The sequence below is a fragment of the Oncorhynchus clarkii genome, chromosome 5 (assembly GCF_045791955.1).
Source record: "Oncorhynchus clarkii lewisi isolate Uvic-CL-2024 chromosome 5, UVic_Ocla_1.0, whole genome shotgun sequence".
Taxonomy (NCBI): Eukaryota; Metazoa; Chordata; class Actinopteri; order Salmoniformes; family Salmonidae; genus Oncorhynchus; species Oncorhynchus clarkii.
In genome coordinates this window covers 68,049,517-68,068,347 of record NC_092151.1, presented here as the reverse complement: position 1 = coordinate 68,068,347, position 18,831 = coordinate 68,049,517, and the positions used below count along the sequence as shown (strand labels likewise).

At 39.9% G+C, this 18,831-nt stretch overlaps 1 protein-coding gene across 2 annotated transcripts in view; it reads left to right on the top strand.

The window, feature by feature from the left end:
• Positions 1-997: 997 nt before the first annotated feature.
• Positions 998-18,831, top strand: part of LOC139409272 (oxysterol-binding protein-related protein 9-like) — a 45,004-nt gene continuing 27,170 nt past the window's right edge. For both annotated transcript variants that reach the window (XM_071154175.1, XM_071154174.1), the window contains exons 1-3: positions 998-1,121; positions 3,056-3,106; positions 5,240-5,318. In XM_071154175.1, coding sequence (XP_071010276.1) covers positions 1,011-1,121; positions 3,056-3,106; positions 5,240-5,318 — 241 coding nt within the window. In that variant the 5' untranslated portion in view covers positions 998-1,010. The remainder of the gene's footprint in view (positions 1,122-3,055; positions 3,107-5,239; positions 5,319-18,831) is intronic.

Below are 18,831 nucleotides of genomic sequence, written 5' to 3'. Positions count from 1 at the left end.
CTAAATATGTAATTAATGTAAAATGAATGCAGCTTTGTGAATTGGAAAATTAAACTATAGAACATTTATTTAGTGATTTGCATAGTAAAATATTTTGGACAGATATGAAAATATATATTGCATTGTGAATTTTTTTCATTTTACTCATTTTACGTTGCAATATTTTTTTTTATTGATTTAGAATATTATAGAACAGGCCTGAAAGGAATAAATAGCACATTCTCAAATAACAAAGTGTATCTTGTCTATAGTGTAATATATTTGTTGGTGTCTCTGGTTTTATGTATTATCATTTATGTATTTTGGGGTCTTTTGTTATGTGTGATATTTCTATATTGTTTTGTACAATGTGTGTGATGTAACAACAACAACAACAAAAATGGCAGAGTATGTAAAAAAAAAATTGAGTCAATTTGTTGCTCTCGGCTCTCCTAGTGTTGAATGGTTACATTTGTGGCCACCTAGCCTACCCTACCTACTATCTCCTTGTAGCTGAGCCAGTGAGAGGCTGCCAAGCCTATTGTGATTATTACCTTTATATCAGGACATTGTGTTCTCGTTTCATGGTCTTATAGGCCTATGGTTTATTATGTGTAGGTCTATGTGAGTTGTATGTTAAATGCAAGAGTCATGGATTACGTAGGCCTACAAGACAATTACAGTAGGTATAGGGTAGGTTATGCTTTTATGTTAATATAATGAGGATTTGAGAGCCCAAATTTTGTCCCACCTACATTTTTGCTGGCCCTGTCATCAATGGATTTCTGCCTATGCCATTATGTTTCAGAAGACAGAAATGCAAAAGTGTCCCACTTTTTATGAATTATGATTATATTAATTTAGATAGACATAAAGAGCATTGGGATTGACTTTTTCTATGGAAAATTCTAACTTCTGAAATGTTTGACAATCTTTCAGCTGTCAAAAGTCTTGCCATCCTGTGACGTTTGTGGTACGAGCCGTTTTTTTCCATACAGACTCCTCCCCCAGAATCTTGGCCAAGTGTAAAGATGGCGTCGGTCATGGAGGGACCGCTAAGCAAATGGACTAACGTCATGAAAGGTTGGCAGTATCGCTGGTTTGTTTTGGATTACAATGCGGGTTTACTGTCATACTACACGGTGCGTATTTTCTTGTTCTTGGTAATTAATAAGCCGAAAACCTCGTGGTGTCCGGTAGTATAAGTTACCAATGCATTGCTTGTCAAAACCGAGTACTGGAGTGGGGACAGAGGCCTGTGTGCCAGGAGTTGGGTTTGGGAATCTCAGCTGGCAGAAAAGGGCGGCGACTTTCAATGACAGATCCATTGTTGACCAATCATATCCATGCTGGAGGACCAACTAACAAATTAAATGCCAGTATTTTCTCTACTTCCTGGAATTCGCTAACAATAACTACGATGTGCTGTGTTCTTTTCCTTGTTGCTAGCCTGCAGCATTTGTCATCGTTGTATTTATCTCATTTTCATGTCTATGTTTTGCTGTCAGTTAGACTTAAATACGGTTGATTATTCCAGGCATTAAAAGCTACGTAGTAGGAGTAATTTATAAGTATGTCAATAAAAGGTGGAGGCAAGGTTAGCTACTAATCATGTGAAAATGAAAAGTGTTTTTTTTATTTTTCTCCTGGTTGCTTGCTTAACTTGATTGCCTGCGTAATAATATATTTGTAGAATTCACCGTTAAGGTCTACTGTCACAAGAGTCAGAGTTAGCAGACATTGCCTTACCATGCCACATCCCTCTTGTTGATTTTGAGCTAATAAGCTTTGTCGAAGGCAGGTGTATCATTAATTGCACCCGTCATAAAGCTACATAAGCTGCTATCGACATTTCGACAGCTACTGTTAGATTGAACTTTAGAATGGGCAAAACAAGTGACCTACGCAACTTTAAGCGTGGTATTATCGTCTGTGAAAGGCACTCTGGATCCAGTATCTCTGAAAATATCTTGCCTCCTGGCCCTTTTCCACGCGCACGTCTCTTACAGTTTACAGAGAATGGTGTGACAAACAACTCATCAGTCCTTGTCACGGATGGGCTATTGCAGCAGATGACCACACCAGTTCCACTCCTATCAGCTAAAAACAAGAAGAAGCGGCTTAGGGGGGCACGCGATCCCCAACACTAGACAATTGAGGAATGGAAAAACGTCACCTGGTCCGACGACTCCCAGTTGCTCTTGTGTCATGCTCATGGTAGAGTCAGGATTTGGCGTAAGCTGCATGAGTCCATGGCCTGGTGTCAAAAGTGCAGGCTGGTGGCAGTGGTGTAATGGTATGGGAAATGTTGTCCTGGCACAAGTTAGGGTCCCTAGATACCAATTTGAGCAACGTTTCCATGCCCTGAAGAATTCAGGCTGTTCTGGAGGCAAAGGGTGGTCCAACCGAGTACAAGATGAGTGTGCCTAATAAACGGTCCACTGAGTGTATATGTCCATGAACAGAAGGAACTTCATGAAAATATGGTCCACTGTGTCACATCAAAATGGTTCTATCTCACAGGTAACAATAAATATGCCCATTTTACTGTCATTTGCGAAGATGGGAAGGTTTCACAAAGCAGGTAGGCTAAACTCAATATCTCAATCCCTAATCAAACTATCTGCTGAACAATGTGACCCTTCAGTGAATGACCGTAATAGGGGCACTTTCGGTTACAGTGTATGTCATCTATAGCCTGAGTGCTGTCATGTTAACTTGTCACACCGAACATTTGGCTTGACAATGACCAATGAAGTTGGCAAGAGCACAAACAATATATATACATACATACATACATACATACATACACACATACACACACACTTTAGCTATGCATGTGACACTTGCAGATGAGATGCAAGCCCAGGGCACTTACAATTCAGGTTAGCAGCTATTTTTATCAGAGAATCTTGGCTTGCTATATGTATGAAGTTCCATGAACTTTCCACTGGTGAACTTGATAATGAATAAACTTAAACTTGGGGTGAAAATGTTTGTGTGAACGAAGTATGCGGAAATGATAAAAATAAAAGTGTTCTTGAAACCTGTTTTGTTTTCTTCTCTTCAATTTCAGTCCAAGGACAAGATGATGCGTGGCTCTAGGAGAGGTTGTGTGCGGCTCAGGGTAAGGAACTGGCCTGTTCATCGTCTGCTTGGAGGGAGAGTTTGCACCAGCTAATTAAGTAGCTATTTTTCCTAACTAGCCTAATTATGTTCTCTTCTTTGACTATATAATACACCGGGGGTCCACGTCCAGCACTGCAGGGTATCCATATATATTTATAAATGCATTTTGTTTTACATACCTACAGTAGAAAAGAGGAGTATCTTATTTCTAATGATGTCAACTTTATTTCTCAACTCCAATTACACTCACTGGAGTATCTGACATCGGCACCTGGATCGCCGGGAAGCCTTGGAAGGGCTCACTGAGCAAGAAAAGGTTAAAGATCCCTGCAATACAAGGCTATTAAATATAATAACTTGCTATATGTTTGTGTAAAAATATTGCCACAAGATGGCAGTATTCAATGTATTCTAATTGGACTCGACAGTTACAAAATAGGATTATAATGTGGTGTTTCCTAAAGGATCCTAGCTGGCCCATTGTGTCTTGCCCTTTTTTCCCCCTTCTGTCCTCAAGGAATTAAGCATACCTAATTTAGTAGCAAATGGTTCTCAGATCTGTTTGACTTTGAGCCAAATCAGAGGTTTTACTTTTAACGATTGACAAATAGTTTGATTGAAATGTCTTGGGGTCAAACTTGTTTAGCACATATTGTTTATCAAGTGTAGCCGTATCACACTGTGTAGTTATCTTTGTTTAGTTTTTTTGACCTGTAGTTATGGCAGGGATTTGTGAGGGATCTGATGCAAAATCCAATGTCAGAACCTGTTTCTTTTTGCCTAGAGATAATGTTAGCAAGACCTTCAAAGACATCACACACCACACATAGAAATATCTACATACAGAGTAGCTTTGAGAAAATAACATTGGCTAGATTATTTTCGATTGTTGGAGGTTTCATGCCAGCAACTAAATTTATAAGCTTCTTTTTCAGTCAGATGATAGATAATTCAATTACAGAGACCTTTCTCATGTGTTTCTTCAGTTTTGTGTGCTGGTTTTAAAGGGATACGAGCAAGTTATCTTCAGTACTATCATACTACTGTGCTATACATTTGACTACTTCCAGTAGTTAGTATTTACGATTCCCCTCCTTAGCTTTAGACTAAGACAGTACTGTGGATTTTACTTATGGCTCGTGGAATTTTCTCCTCAGACACATACGTAGGCTAAATGCACACCACATGTATAAACACACACATCTTAGTCTACATTATTTATAGTCTTAATTCCACTCATGGTTAGTTGAACTCGCGTTCCTCATTTTGTCTGCCTCTGTGTGAAGCCGACAGCCAGGGCATCGTCTTTTAATGAGTCATCACATGGTTCTAATGTGATAATGGATGCCTACACCTCATCAGCAGTACATGGGAAGTCTTAAAGTAACTTTCCAGAGAAAATCTCAATTTAAAAGTTAATATTCTGTTAACACACACCCAAATAATGTTGTTGACTCATCCTATACTCGTATTTGTTGCCAAAGCATAATTTGGAGAAAGAACACTTCAAAAGCCCCACCTCAAACTGACCGTTTCAAAAAAGCTTGCTAATGCCTCAGAGGATGATGTCATCCTTCTGAGGAGGATGAGCTGGCTAATCAGCGGTCTACTCGCATGAATATTTTGAACGACCAGTATACGCCCATACCATTCCAACACAGAAAGCTGATTTTTAACATGAGTAATACTTACACATTTACATAAGGAAAACTCTTTCACTCATATTGTAATTAATTATAGGTCCTATTTAATAGAAATCTGGAAACACTAGACAGTTACTTTAATGCAGATTTGTGACCTATCAAACATGTTTTATTTAAATGGCATATGCTTATCTTAATTTTTTTCAGGTTGGTTTTGACTGGCAGGCAGGTTTGAGATATACTGTTGCAAGGTGCCATGCTACAGCCATAGCTCTGAAATGTTGCTCTTTCTTTCTTTCCTTCCTTCCTTCCTTCCTTGCTGCTGGTCCCTAATGTCTCTTCTCTACCCTTTCTTGCCTCTCACTCCACCCAGACACCCCCCTCCTCTTTTCCTCCTTCTCCTTGGTAGGTGTGTGATAGAGTGAACAAGAGAGAGGGATGGTGACGTCTCCTCTCTCACTGCCTCCTCTTCCTTTTTGCTTTTCCAGGGAGCTGTAATAGGAATCGATGATGAAGACGACAGCACATTCACTATCACTGTGGACCAGAAGACTTTCCATTTCCAAGGTTAGGCTCTTGTTCTTTTCTTTCTCCTCCTCTCCCTCACCTCCCACTTTGCTCGCTTCCCTGTCATTTGTAGTGAATCCATCAATGCTGCATACTGCCGGCTGCTCACATGTAGGCTCTATTTGTAGCTTGTTCTCTCTTGCGCGCTCTCGCTCTTTCCAGCCTTTTTCTTCTTAGTTTTTAAAGGGGGATTATTTTGTCGGTGCGCTAACACAAGCAGACACACACCACACACGTCGAGCTCTAGGCATTTGAATGGCTAGTCGTCTAGAGGCTAAAGCAAGATTTATTCCACAGCAAGATTCCTCTGTAATGGAAAGAAGCGAAGGAGGCTGTATTTAAAACAAAATTGAAGATTATTTGCATTTTCTACCGCCTATGGGAATAAAGAAATACTGCTGAGCTGCACTGCCGATCCACACCCTGAACACTTCAGAGACAGGTCTGGTCCCCTTCCCAGAACCCTCTCACCCCACCCCCTTCCTCCGGCCAGCAGCAACCATCCACCCAGCGGACCACTCTCCTCCAGGTCTCTAACCTCCTTCACCCTGTCACCTCCATCGCTCCCCCCCACACAGCCACCACTACCTCCACTGCCACCAGCATTCTGTCCACGGTGGGCCCATTTCGTCCACCTCCATGCCCTCTCCTATTGCTATGTTCCGAAACTGTATGCTGTGGCTCTACAATAGGAAGGGTAAGGAGATGCATGATGTCTGCATGTTGGCCTCTTGTCAGGTTGAAGGGCATGGCTCGGTGAGGCATTGGTTGTAACCTTTTCCGAGGCATTTGTGTTTGTTTTAGTAGCTTACTGCTTGGTTTGATTTTAATGTTTAATAAAAATATATATATGTATAGTGGTTGTTTACCATGGAAGAAGTATTGTATGAAAGAAGTATCGTATCTTTAAAAAATATATTTTTAGGCTAAGATTAAAGAAACAATCTTTCATGATATTGTTTCTAAGAGGTGCTTTGTGAGGTCACCAGTGTTTATTATGATTGTTGAGGTTGGCGAATTCTATGATATTATTATCGGTCTGATTCAATTTGAGATTAATTTCATATCAAGTTGGTCGAGTTAGAATTCTATGGTCATAACCATGTTTTCATTTTGTCTTTTTGTCTACTTGCTCCATTATGTGTATCCAGTCAATTTTATTGGAGTTCACCCTTTAAAAGATGCATTTGTTGAAATGGGATGCTCCTCCAGATGATTCCTCCAAGTTGGAAAGTAATTATAAGATTACGTGGAAAAGATGGGAACGTCACAGCCATTATACAACCTATCTAACACCCAAGCCTGTAGGTGATTTAAAAACAATTCCTATATCACAACAAGGGACATACCAATTTGCACGTGAAAAGGTTAACAAAGATGTATGTGCTACTCTCCCAGATGTTGCCTGCTGGAGATGCATTACTGTTGTATTCATCCTTGTAAAGGATCCAGCTGATGTTACACACATTTATTCTGGTGTGGCGCTGCGGCAGGCAAGCAGGGGGGCTGTGTCATCGTCGGAGGACTATAGCAGAGCATTGGTGAGGTATGGGGTGGCCACAGATGAAGGCTGCGGAGAGAGTGAGAATTTGTATTTCTATTTAGAGGAGCATCCATAATTCATCTGGCTCTTTTCCTGGCGGAGCATCAGAGCTGCATGAGAGGCCGTCAACTCCCCCTCCCCACTTCCCCCCCCACTTCCAAAGCAGACCTTGTGTGCTAAAGAGCTCTACATGGCCCCATACAGACAAAGCTGCTTAGCCTGGGAAACTGCTGAATGCATTGGCCAAGCCCACGATGAGCAGGTCGCGTGTTGTAGAGCGGGTGTCTAGTGGTTCTGGTAATGTATGACATACCCAGTCTTTGGAGTATACAGTGGGTCCTCATTTAGTAGTTGCGTAATATCGTGGCGCGGGATGCTGCGGTATGCTATGGTGTGTTAGTATTTACTGTTAGCCGTTGTTGCCGTTAATGCTCGTTCGAACCACCAGAAAGAATCTTTGAGGGCATCTTTATGAAGCTTGTTGGTGCTTGCTTCCTTTTCCAAATGATCATACAGAGGTCCAAGCAGGCCAGACGTTTTGATTGCATTAACCGATCTGAAAGAGCCTATTCTAAGGTTTTTAAATATTCTAGTTTTTCCAAACAACACAAAAATATTGCCCAGATGGTCTGTTTCAAAATATAACGTTTTCCTAGAAAACCTCTGCTCCATGCGTAGCCTACTAGCAACAATCAGCAAATACCTATTTGGGAAAAAATATCCTTTCTATTTAATTCTGTTGTATTCCATCATATTATTATTGTAAAATATACACCGTGTACAAAACATTAGGAACCCCTGCTCTTTCCATGACAGACTGACCAGGTGAAATCTATGATCCTTTATTGATGTCACCTGTTAAATCTTCTTCAGTCAGTGTAGATGAAGGGGAGGAGACAGGTTAAAGAAGGATTTTTAAGCCGTAAGAAAATTGAGACATGGATTGTGTATGTGTGCCATTCAGAGGGCAAGACAAAATATTTAAGTGCCTTTGAACAGGGTATGGTAGTAGGTGCCAGGTGCACCGGTTTGAGGGTGTCAAACTGCAACGCTGCTGGGCTTTTCACATTCAACAGATTCCCTTGTGTATCAACTACCACCCAAAGCATATCCAGCCAGTAGTCGAAAACGAGTCTTTGATAGGGCTATGACAGTAATTGGATAACATTGACAGTTATGACAGTGATTGTGACATTGACGGTTTTGGGTCAAAACCATCATGAAAATAAAATAAGTCAAAACCATTTAATAAAAAATGCGGGTGGATGGGTATGCCTTTTTTCATTGTAACAGTAAATTGGAGGAGTGAGGTGATAAAGATGGCTCTCGTAGCAAAACAAATGTAACAGCTTACGACGATGAAGAACCAGATGACTTGGACCAGTCTGTCTGCAGAATATGTGCAAAAAGTGTACCTAATGGAGAATTCCAGAACCACAAACGGGACACCGATAAATGGCGAGAACTGGCAGACAGTCTAACTTCTTATGTAGGAATAGAAACCCACCTTTGTAGAAATGCTCTGTAAATTTGACGGTTAACAGGGAGAAAGTACAGTATTTCTCTCAAATAGCAGTCCCTACATTGTTCAACAAGGTGGAAGTTCAGACAGCTAAAGGATGTCTTATATTTTTTAATAAAAAAAATTGTATTTGCACTAGTCAAGTGTAAATATGACTGGACACTTAAATCCCACTGTTTAGAAACAATCTACATGGCGGAATCCCACACAGCCGGCGGAATCCCACACAGCCGGCAACCTGGCTGACGTCCTGCGTCCTGTATCACCACAGACACCGGGGCCAACATTGTGGCAACTGAACTGGCCTTGGCTAAATTGCTTTGGCCACAATCTCCATCTTGCCGTCACCAACGGTGTGAACAGCGAGAGCACACGCACAGAGGTTGGGTTCTAAGCCTATGTAGAACCCTAGTGAAGGCCCAGATGGAGCTGATCCTCAAATCACAGCCTCATTCTGGTGAGAAATTAAGTTTAATCAGCTATAATAACCATTTAAAAGAACAAGCTATGTGAAATTATTGTTAATGTATAATTATGTTATTCAGATGCCCAACAAACAAAATAGGCATATTTCCTTGAATCATTCAAGGGCGGTTTCGCGGACAGATTAGACCTAATCCTAGACTAAATTGCACTTTTAAACTGGACTAAATGACATTGCATTTCTCAGACATGTTTTAAAGTAGTCTGACTTTCACTAGATTTAAAAAGTCTGTGTTCCAGAGGGATGATTTAGAGCTAGATCTAAATAAAGGCTTAAATTTAACCTGGACAGAGGCAGGTTTAACTTCAGATTAATGGATGTGTGCCCCCAGGTTGTTCTGGGCAACGGAGAAAGATGGATTAACTAGACTATTTCAATGATGATCAAAGAGCACCACCAAGGCCAGACAGAAGGGTGCTTATAGACAGGAGCAACCCACTGAATGATTTTTATTAAATCAATTTCTGTGTCCTTCTCCGTATGTACTAAGAAAATGCAGCTGACATTTGTTTGCTTGAACCAAGCCTTTCATCTGACTCTTTGGGGAAGGCCCATCCTTCCTTCCCTACAAGTTCTGATCACCTTGAGGTTTATGGCTTCTGTAACCTTCCGTCGTGAAACAGGATATTTGTGTGGTGCAAGTGATCTGACTGTATGCAGAATAGTCCACAAAGACTGCAATGCTATATGTGAACTGAAAGACAATTACATCAAGTTCCCTGATGCTGCTGCCCAAGCCAACAACAAGGTAGAGTTCTATGAATATGGGAACTTCCCACAAGTAATTGTTCTATAGATGGATGTCATATTCCCATCGTGTCCCTCTACAGCAGATGCTGAGGAGTGTAGGAACCTTAAACTGGTTCTCAATAAATGTACACAGTGTGGGTGCTTCCAATTTGCAGTTCTCCAACATTGTTGCACGTTGGAAAGGGACAACTCATGACTCAAGGATTTTCCAAAACTCCTCTTTGTATGCTCAGCTTGAAGGAGGACAACAGAATGGAACCATATTTGGTGACAGTGGGCATGCACAGGTTAACTTGTTGTTCACCTCCTAGAGCATTGGGCCAGTAACCAAAAGGTTGCTGGATCGAATCCCCAAACTGACAAAGTAATCTTTCGTTCTGCCCAAGGCTTAACCCACTGTTCCCCGTGCACTGAAGACATGGATGTCGATTGAGGCAGACACCGCACCTCTGATTCAGAGGGGTTGGGTAAATGCGGAAAACTCATTCAGTTGTATAACTGACTAGGTATCCCCCTTTCCCCATCTTCATGCAATAGGACCTGAGCAACAACAAAACAACCAAGTTCATATCCTCACCAGAGGTGTAGTGGAGCGCAGGTTTGGTGTATGAAGAGTCATTTCCAGTGTCTCAAACACATTGCACTTTCAACCTAGAAGATGCTGAATTGTCATAATTGCAACCGCAGTGCTTCACAATTGCCTTAAACAGCATGGCTGCCCAGATCCTGGCATTGAGGATGACCCAGATGTTACCATGATTGAGGCAGACAATGACAGAAATGGACAAGCCTGCAGAGAGAATTTTCTCACAACAAAGATGGCTTAAGTGATTGAAGCAAACAATAGCCATGGATTGGTAACAAAAGGTTTTTGATTCAGGAATGGAAATATCAGGACCTCGTACTGCTGATGCTTAATGTTTCTCTCTTGCTTCATAACCAACTCAACATAAAGGATTTGCATCTTCATATCATGCTTTTACATTAGCTTGTGCTCATGAAATTCCATGGCCAGTTTCTCATGCATTCTCAGCCTCTTTTGTCTTTGTCCTCCAATCTTCCCTCCTGGCTGCTGCAGATGTAGGGGGCTGACCTTCATCCTCTTAAGAGAAGTCTCCTCCAAACTATGGCGATCATCCGCCTCTAGAAAATGATTACATTGCTGCCTTAGAGAACATTAGTTCTTCAAGAGTTAACTTCATTACATTTTTATTATGGGAGTGCAAGAGATGACTGACAACATTACATATTCTCTGCAGTCTGGGGATGGCACATGTTGAATGAATGTGTCCTACCATATGAGGATTGAAACGTTCCCCCATCTAAACTGTCCAAATGGTCATCATCTGGGATACCTTCCATTGGTTGCTGGCTATCAATTATCCCGGTAAAGTCCCCCAGCTCATCTGTCTCTGGTCTTAAGTCTTAACACTCCCTACGAGCAAAAGCATTTGTCTTTAAGTAGATTTTTGTTGTTCCACAGGACCTTAGAAACATGAGACAATATAGCAATTATATTAGAAATGATGTATAACATTGTTTGTTACATTTCTGTCACACATACATTTAGGCCCCACTGTTATGCAATAACTAACATTTTAAAGTGACTCTGATTTGTAAAAGTGGGCCAACAATAAATAGTGTCTTAGATTAAGTTTTTGGAGCGTCCTTTTGTTTACTCTTTCATTTTAATTCATTACAAATGGTAGTCCAGGCATTCTTCTCGTTTTCTGTTGAATCATTCTGTTTGTTGTCAATAATTGGGTGGTTTGACACAATTTGCTGAAGAGTGTTTTGTATATAAAATGAATCTTTTACCTCCGTCCATTGTTTGTTTTAGGTGACTTGCTCCAATTCCACACAATGCTTATGTATTAGTGTCCCATCCCGGGTTATTGTAGCATCCTCAAATTAGCACCGAGTGCACATCGTTAATCTATGCAGGCTTCATAAAGATGAATTTGTTTGGCCTTATTTACCTTAACTGGGACTCCTTAATCTAGAACTAATACATCTGAAGTTAATAACATCTCAGAAAGTTTTGTAAATCTGGATTCATTCAAGTAGAACTAGCTTAGTCCTGACTTAAATCTAAATCAAATCACATTTTATTTGTCACATACACATGGTTAGCAGACATTATTGCAAGTGTAGCCTAATGCTTGTGCTTCTAGTTCCCGCAGTGCAGCAATATCTAACAGGTAATCTAACAATTCCTCAACTACCTAATACGCACAAATCTAATGGAATAAGAATATATACCTTATAAATATATGGATGAGCAATGACCGAGCGGCATAGGAAAGATGCAATAGATGGTATAAAATATAGTATATACATATGAGATGAGTAATGCAAGATATATGTAAACATCATTATTAAAGTGACTATTGATCCATTTATTAATGTGGCCAAAGATTTCAAGTCTACACCGCCCATAACAGGCAACAGCCACTAACACAGAGAGGCATCAGCCACTAACACAGAGAGGCAGCAGCCTCTCTGTGTTAGTGATGGCTGTTTAATAGTCTGATGGCCCTGAGATCGAAGCTGTTTTTCAGTCTCTCGGTCCCAGCATTGATGTACCTGTACTGACCTCGCCTTCGGGATGGTTGCAGGGTGAACAGGCAGTTGCTTGGGTGGTTGTTGTCCTTGATGATCTTTTTGGCCTTCCTGTGACATCGGGTGCTGTAGGTATCCTGGAGGGCAGGTAGTTTGCTCCCGGTGTTGCGTTGTGCAGACCAAACCACCCTCTGGTGAGCCCTGCGGTTATGGGCGGTGTAGTTGCTGTACCAGGCGGTGATGCAGCCCGACAGGATGCTCTCAATTGTGCATCTGCAAAAGTTTGAGGGTTTTAGGTGACAAGACCAATTTCTTCAGCCTCCTGAGGTTGAAGATGCACTGTTGCACCGCCTTCACCACATTGTCTGTGTGGGTGAACCTTTTCAGTTTGTCCATGATGTGTACGCCGAGGAACTTAAAACTTTCCACCTTCTCCCCTGCTGTCCCGTTGATGTGGATAGGGGGGTGCTCCCTCTGCTGTTTCTTGAAGTCCACGATCATCTCCTTTGTTTTGTTGACATTGAGTGAGTTTATTTTCCTGACACCACAGGAAAGTGCCCTCACCACCTCCCTATAGGCTGTCTCGTCGTTGTTGGTTATCAAGCCTACTGCTGTTATCATCTGCAAACTTGAGTGGAAGCGTGCATGGCCACGGAGTCATGGGTGAACAATTAAATTCTGTCCACAAAACTGCGCTTCGATGTTGCATTGCCGTAGGCACATTGTATTTTCACAACGAAATAAGCCTCTTTTTTTGCCAATCAAACTCTAGTTAAACCACTGATTATACTTAAATAATAATGATAATCTATAAAATTATTATGGGAATCCTGTGTGTACTACACTAGAAAGCATGATTTGGAGGATCATTTGCTTGTTTAAAAAAAAAGTGGGGGAAAAAAGTGGGGGAAAATAAAGCTGTCGATTGTTTTTAAGTCGTAGAGCCTGTCGGAAGGCAGCGGATTTGGAAAATAGGCTACCTAATAGATTGTTGAGTCAGTAAAAGAGAGGCCGAGCTAGGCATGTCACAATATAAAAAATAAAAAAACAGTACAAAGCAATTGGCTATTGCTGTTAAGAGAAGGCGATGAAAAGACAGATTAGTCTTCATTTTTATAACTTACAGTGACTGAGCAGTTAATGGCACTAGCAGAGCATATCCCTGGTGAGTGTGCATATTCGCTGTCTATCATTGGTTCATTGTCCCTTGAAAGTTGTATTAAAAAAGATTCTGTAGAAAATAAATATTAGCCTAAATGATGAATATCCATTTTACTCATCACATTAGGAATAGAAGGCTTCATATTTTGGGGGGTTAAAATTACCTCCCCCAACTCACTACGAGCAGGACATTGAGGCCTAAATGCGCTAATGTTGTTCCTTTGCTAATGCTGTGCCCCCCCCTCCATCGAGTACTGAAAGTATTAAAATAAAATGTATCCACCAATCCAAAGAGGGGAATAGGTGGGAGTTTGAAAGCCCGCTCTTCCACTCTGGACAAAGAATCCCATTGTTGCTCTGTCAGAAGGGCTACAATTTTGGTATTTTATTAGGATCCCCATTAGCTTTTGCAAAAGAAGCAGCTTCTCTTCCTGGGATCCATGCAAAACACAATACCTAATGACATAATACAGGACATCAATGGACAAGAACGGCTCAAAGACAGAACTACATAAAAATAAAAAAAGTTTAAAGGCACACGTAGCCTTCATATCAATGCATACACAACTATCTAGGTCAAATAGGGGAGATGCGTTGTGCTGCTTTGTGTTTTTAAAATCAGGTTTGCTGTTTTATTTGAGCAATATGAGATGGAAGTTCCTTCAATTAGGGCTCTATATAATTCTATTCGCTTTCTTGAATTTGTTCTGCATTTGGCAACTGTGAAAAGACCCCTGGTGGCATAAGTGTGTTTCAGAGCTGTGTGTAAGTTGACTATGCAAACAATTTGGGATTTTCAACACAATGTTTCTTATAAAAAAGAAGTGATGCAGTCAGTCTCAACTCTTAGCCAAGAGAGACTGGCATGCATAGTATTATTATCAGCCTTCTGATAAGTCAGTCTCAACTCTTAGCCAAGAGAGACTGGCATGCATAGTATTATTATCAGCCTTCTGATAAGTCAGTCTCAACTCTTAGCCAAGAGAGACTGGCATGCATAGTATTATTATCAGCCTTCTGATTACAATGAAAGCAGACTGCACTGAAATCTAACAGTACAACTCCCACAATCTAATTATTATCAATTTCTTTCAACCAATCATCAGTCATTTGTGTCAGTGCAGCGCATGTTGATTGTCCTTCTCTATAACGTGCTGAAAGTCTGTTGTTAATTTGTTTACAGAGAAATAGCATTGTATTTGGTTGAACACCATTTTTTTTCAACAGTGTGTTATGAGCTGGCAGCAAGCTTATATGTCTGCTGTTAGAACCAGTAAAGGCCACTTTACCACTCTTGGGTAGCGAAATTACTTTGGCTTCCCTCCAGGTCTGAGGACAAAGATTTTTAATCTCAGCCTTGAGGAAAGTATGAAAGATAGGAGTGGCTATGGAATCAGCTACCATTCTCAGTAGCTTTCCATCTAAGTTGTCAATGCCAGGAGGTTTGTCATTTATTGATAACAATCATTTTCCACCTATCCCACACTAACTTTACAAAATTCAAACTTGCAATGCTTTTATTTCATTATTTGTTTTATGCATGACAGTCCAGTACAACATTGGTTCCCAAAGACCCATAAATGAATACACAACTCCTTGTACCTTGACACAAATGGGGTATGGTGACCTTACAGAGTTACAATTCTTTAAGCAAAAAACAAATCACTGCGTTTGCAGTGGGCTAACGAGCTAAAACACTAGAGAATTGGAACCACATTGCCTGGTCTGATGTATCCCGGTTCCTGCTGTTTCACGCTGATGGGAGGACTAGGGTATGGAGAAAACAATACATCCATCAGGTGCATCCCTTCATGTCTGCAATGTATCCATATGCAAATAGATTTGTTTCAGTAGGATGACGCCACAAGGCTAAGATTGTCCAGGAATGGTCCCACAAACATGACAGTGAATTTGGCTTACTGCGGTGGCCTGCCCAGTCACCAGATCTCAATCCAATTGAGCATCTGTGGGATGAGATTGAATGAGATATTCACAGTAGAGATCCACTACAAGCCAACTTGACACAACTGTGGGAAGCATTGGCGTTATTATGGGACAGCACCACTGTGGAACACTTTCGAGTCCATGCCCCGATGAATTGAGGCTGTTCTAAGGGCAAAATGGGTGCAATGCATATGTAGGTGTTCCTAATGTTTAGTACACTTAGTGTATGTGTGACTGGAAGTAGGACGGAGAAATATAAACGTGTGATGTCCGCTAAATGAACATGTCAATTTCACTGACATGGCGCAGACATAGCCTCCGCTACTATAGCATAAATCATTCTTTCTTAGTATTCTGTCTTGTCTATGTTTTTTTATGACCTTCCTATACAAAATATTAATGGATTACTTTGTGTATATTAAATGGATTTATTAGACTGGTGGCCATTGGTACTCCTCAAGTCCCGACTGTTCTACTGTTAAACGGTGCAACTGACCTTCATGGCGCATTGAAGGATGAAATGCTCAGTTTGTCTTTCACGATATTTATCTAAAAGTAGGCCTACTGTTACTGTAATTTTACATCTAGGAAAAGTCAGGGACAGGTGGGTTGAAGGTTATTTTAATAGTAATTGAAATTACGTCCAACTATAGGCCTAAGAGTGTGTCCTGTTTTAACGTACCTTATTGGCGTGAAGGCCTACGTCAACGTGCATTTGGAAATTATTCAGACCCCTTGACCCCAGACCCCTTTTCCCACATTTTGTTCTATCCTCCTACACTTCTTGATTTTTCTTATTATTATTCTTATTTTAATAATTGTAAGTAATGTCATTTATCATTAGTAGACTAATAGCCTTCTATAACCACCATTGAGCAGTAGGCCTAAGAGCATGCCTTTTACAGTAGCATATGTATAGCCTACCTAAAACATCTGTTAATACATTTCAAGTCCCTTAAAATTAGAAATCAACTCGACAAGAGTCTATTGTCCTGCTTCCTTTGTATTCCAATTAATTGATTGAATAGGTATGGCTGCCAAATAATTTACACCTGGCTCATAGCTTTGTAGCGTATTTACAGTGCACTTTCAGTCTGAGAAGTGCATCCCAAGCTTTCTGTAGTACATTTTGTTTATCAACAATTACATTGAGCAAAGGGCACTCACATCGGCCATTCACAGTGAGTGCATAAGCCTATACTCCGCCCAACCCTGACCATCTCCTCCCTCACCCCCTTCAACGAGTCATTCTCCGCCTGACTCTACCATTGCCACCGAATGCATCTTTCTGTTAACATTCCGGTCTCAAATAAATCATTACATATAATCATATACGTATTAACCATAAGAAGCCCCTTCTGTCTCTCTGCTTGGTAACGGTTAATTACACGTGATTACAGTGTTCACCTTTTGAGTTTTTTCTGTTTTAACAGTTCAGGCATTCATTCCAAGTGGTTAAGGTTTGGGGAAGGCTTAAAACAAAATAATAAAAAACAATATTGCTATAAATATCTTGTTATATCAGCTATCGACTTTCATTAGGTTATTAGAAGGCTATTTCAAAGCGATTTTGAGTTGTCAATGTGCAACATTGTGAAAATATAAATATATTTTAATTTTTTATCGTATTTTGTTTGGTAATGGAACACGAAGCCCCTTATTTCTTCAATGTAATCATTTATTCATTCATAAGGGTAGCCCTTTCCTGCAGTCAAATGACCTAGTGGCCTCATGGGTGGAATGTTATTCATATTTTTCAGATTTTCATAATCAACATTGTTTATTCAACATTGAAAATCCAGTGTTTCGATGTCCAACAGTTTTGTTATTTCAGTCTTCTGTGATGTATATAATGTGTAATATTGGGATGCAAACTCAATTTAATACATTTCAGCTCTATCTGACATGGTACGGTTGTCTTTTTAAACTTTTTTTTTAAGCCCATAATGTGTGTGAGGTGCATACTTTTTTTTGTTTGAAAGTAGATTTGTTTTAAGACTACCACTAAACACTCTGACCTTGATTTAGCCCACTGCAGTAAAAGGTTATTAAACCGATAGGTCTTAGGGCTGCAGTAAAAAAAAATAAGATTACCATTTTTTTTTTTCAAAAGATTTTACTGCCTGCAGTATGTAGGCCTACAGTAGAGAGGGGGTAGCCGATTTATAGCTTTAACATGCTTGTTCTCAACATTGATGAAAAATTAACTCTATAGGCTAATAGGCGTGTTGGAAAAATTACAAGCTCACAACACGCATCGGATTCTTCATTAGGATTTATTTAATTTGTTGACGTTCATTTACCATAGAGTCACAAATAATTGGAACACAAACAACATGAGCATATTAACTTGGTCAAAAATGTTGTTTAGTGAAGATGTTCAGAAACAATGTGTCGGTACTTATTTGTGGCTTTGGTTCAAAATGAGTCAAAATAGCCTAAATGAATCAATTAAATTGTCTAAATAAATTGGTACATGTAAAATATTGTCCGACATTCTGCTAATTTTCTGATCTATTAAACATTTCATCTCCATACAGTTTTCTGTTTCCAAAACTAGGATCTGTAACAGAGTGGACTGCGTTTTGGAGACTTTTTAAAAACTTTTAGAATGTGCATTGTTTAAAAGGAGTGCAAGGGCGAATGGAGTTATTGCACCCGGGTACTTCACAGAGTAGGCGTTCCCTAATAGAAATATGCAAACAAATGCTAGAACATGCCAGTAGGATCTCACTAGCTCATGCTTGGCTCTGCACACTTCCTTGCTTGTTCTGCCCACTAGGATTTTAATTTGCTCCCATTGGAAATGACAGGCTCTGGTCTGTCTTGGGTTGGTTATACAAATCTTTACTAATAGGCTACAGTCCAGTTACAGTTACTTCTGACAAAGTAGAAACCAAAAAAATAGGTATTTTCACGGGTGTGAGGAGTTGTGCACGCGGAACAGAAGAGCAAGTCTTACACTGTTCTAAATTCATTCATCTTCATTCAGTTCATTCATTATTCAGTCGTGCACAATTCATCAGTTTCTATCACCTATTCATTGACGTTATTCATTCAGCAAGGAGAGAGACAAATAAGTGCCTAGGTACTAGAGGTCGACCGATTTAATGATACCGATACCGATTTATTGGAGGACCAAAAAAACCGATAGGGATTAATCGGCAGATTTAAAAAAAATAATAATAAAAAAAAAAAAAAAAATTTAAATAAAAAAATAAAAAATGTATTTTTAATAATGACAATTACAACAATACTGAATGAACACTTATTTTAGCTTAATATAATACATCAATAAAATCAATTTGGCCTTAAGTAGATAATGAAACATGTTCAATATGGTTTAAATAATGCAAAAACAAAGTGTTGGAGAAGAACGTAAAAGTGCAATATGTGCTATGTAAGAAAGCTAACGTTTCAGTTCCTTGCTCAGAACATGAGAACATATGAAAGCTGGTGGTTCCTTTTAACATGAGTCTTCAATATTCCCAGATAAGAAGTTTTAGGTTGTAGTTATTATAGGACTATTTCATTAACCTTTGACTAT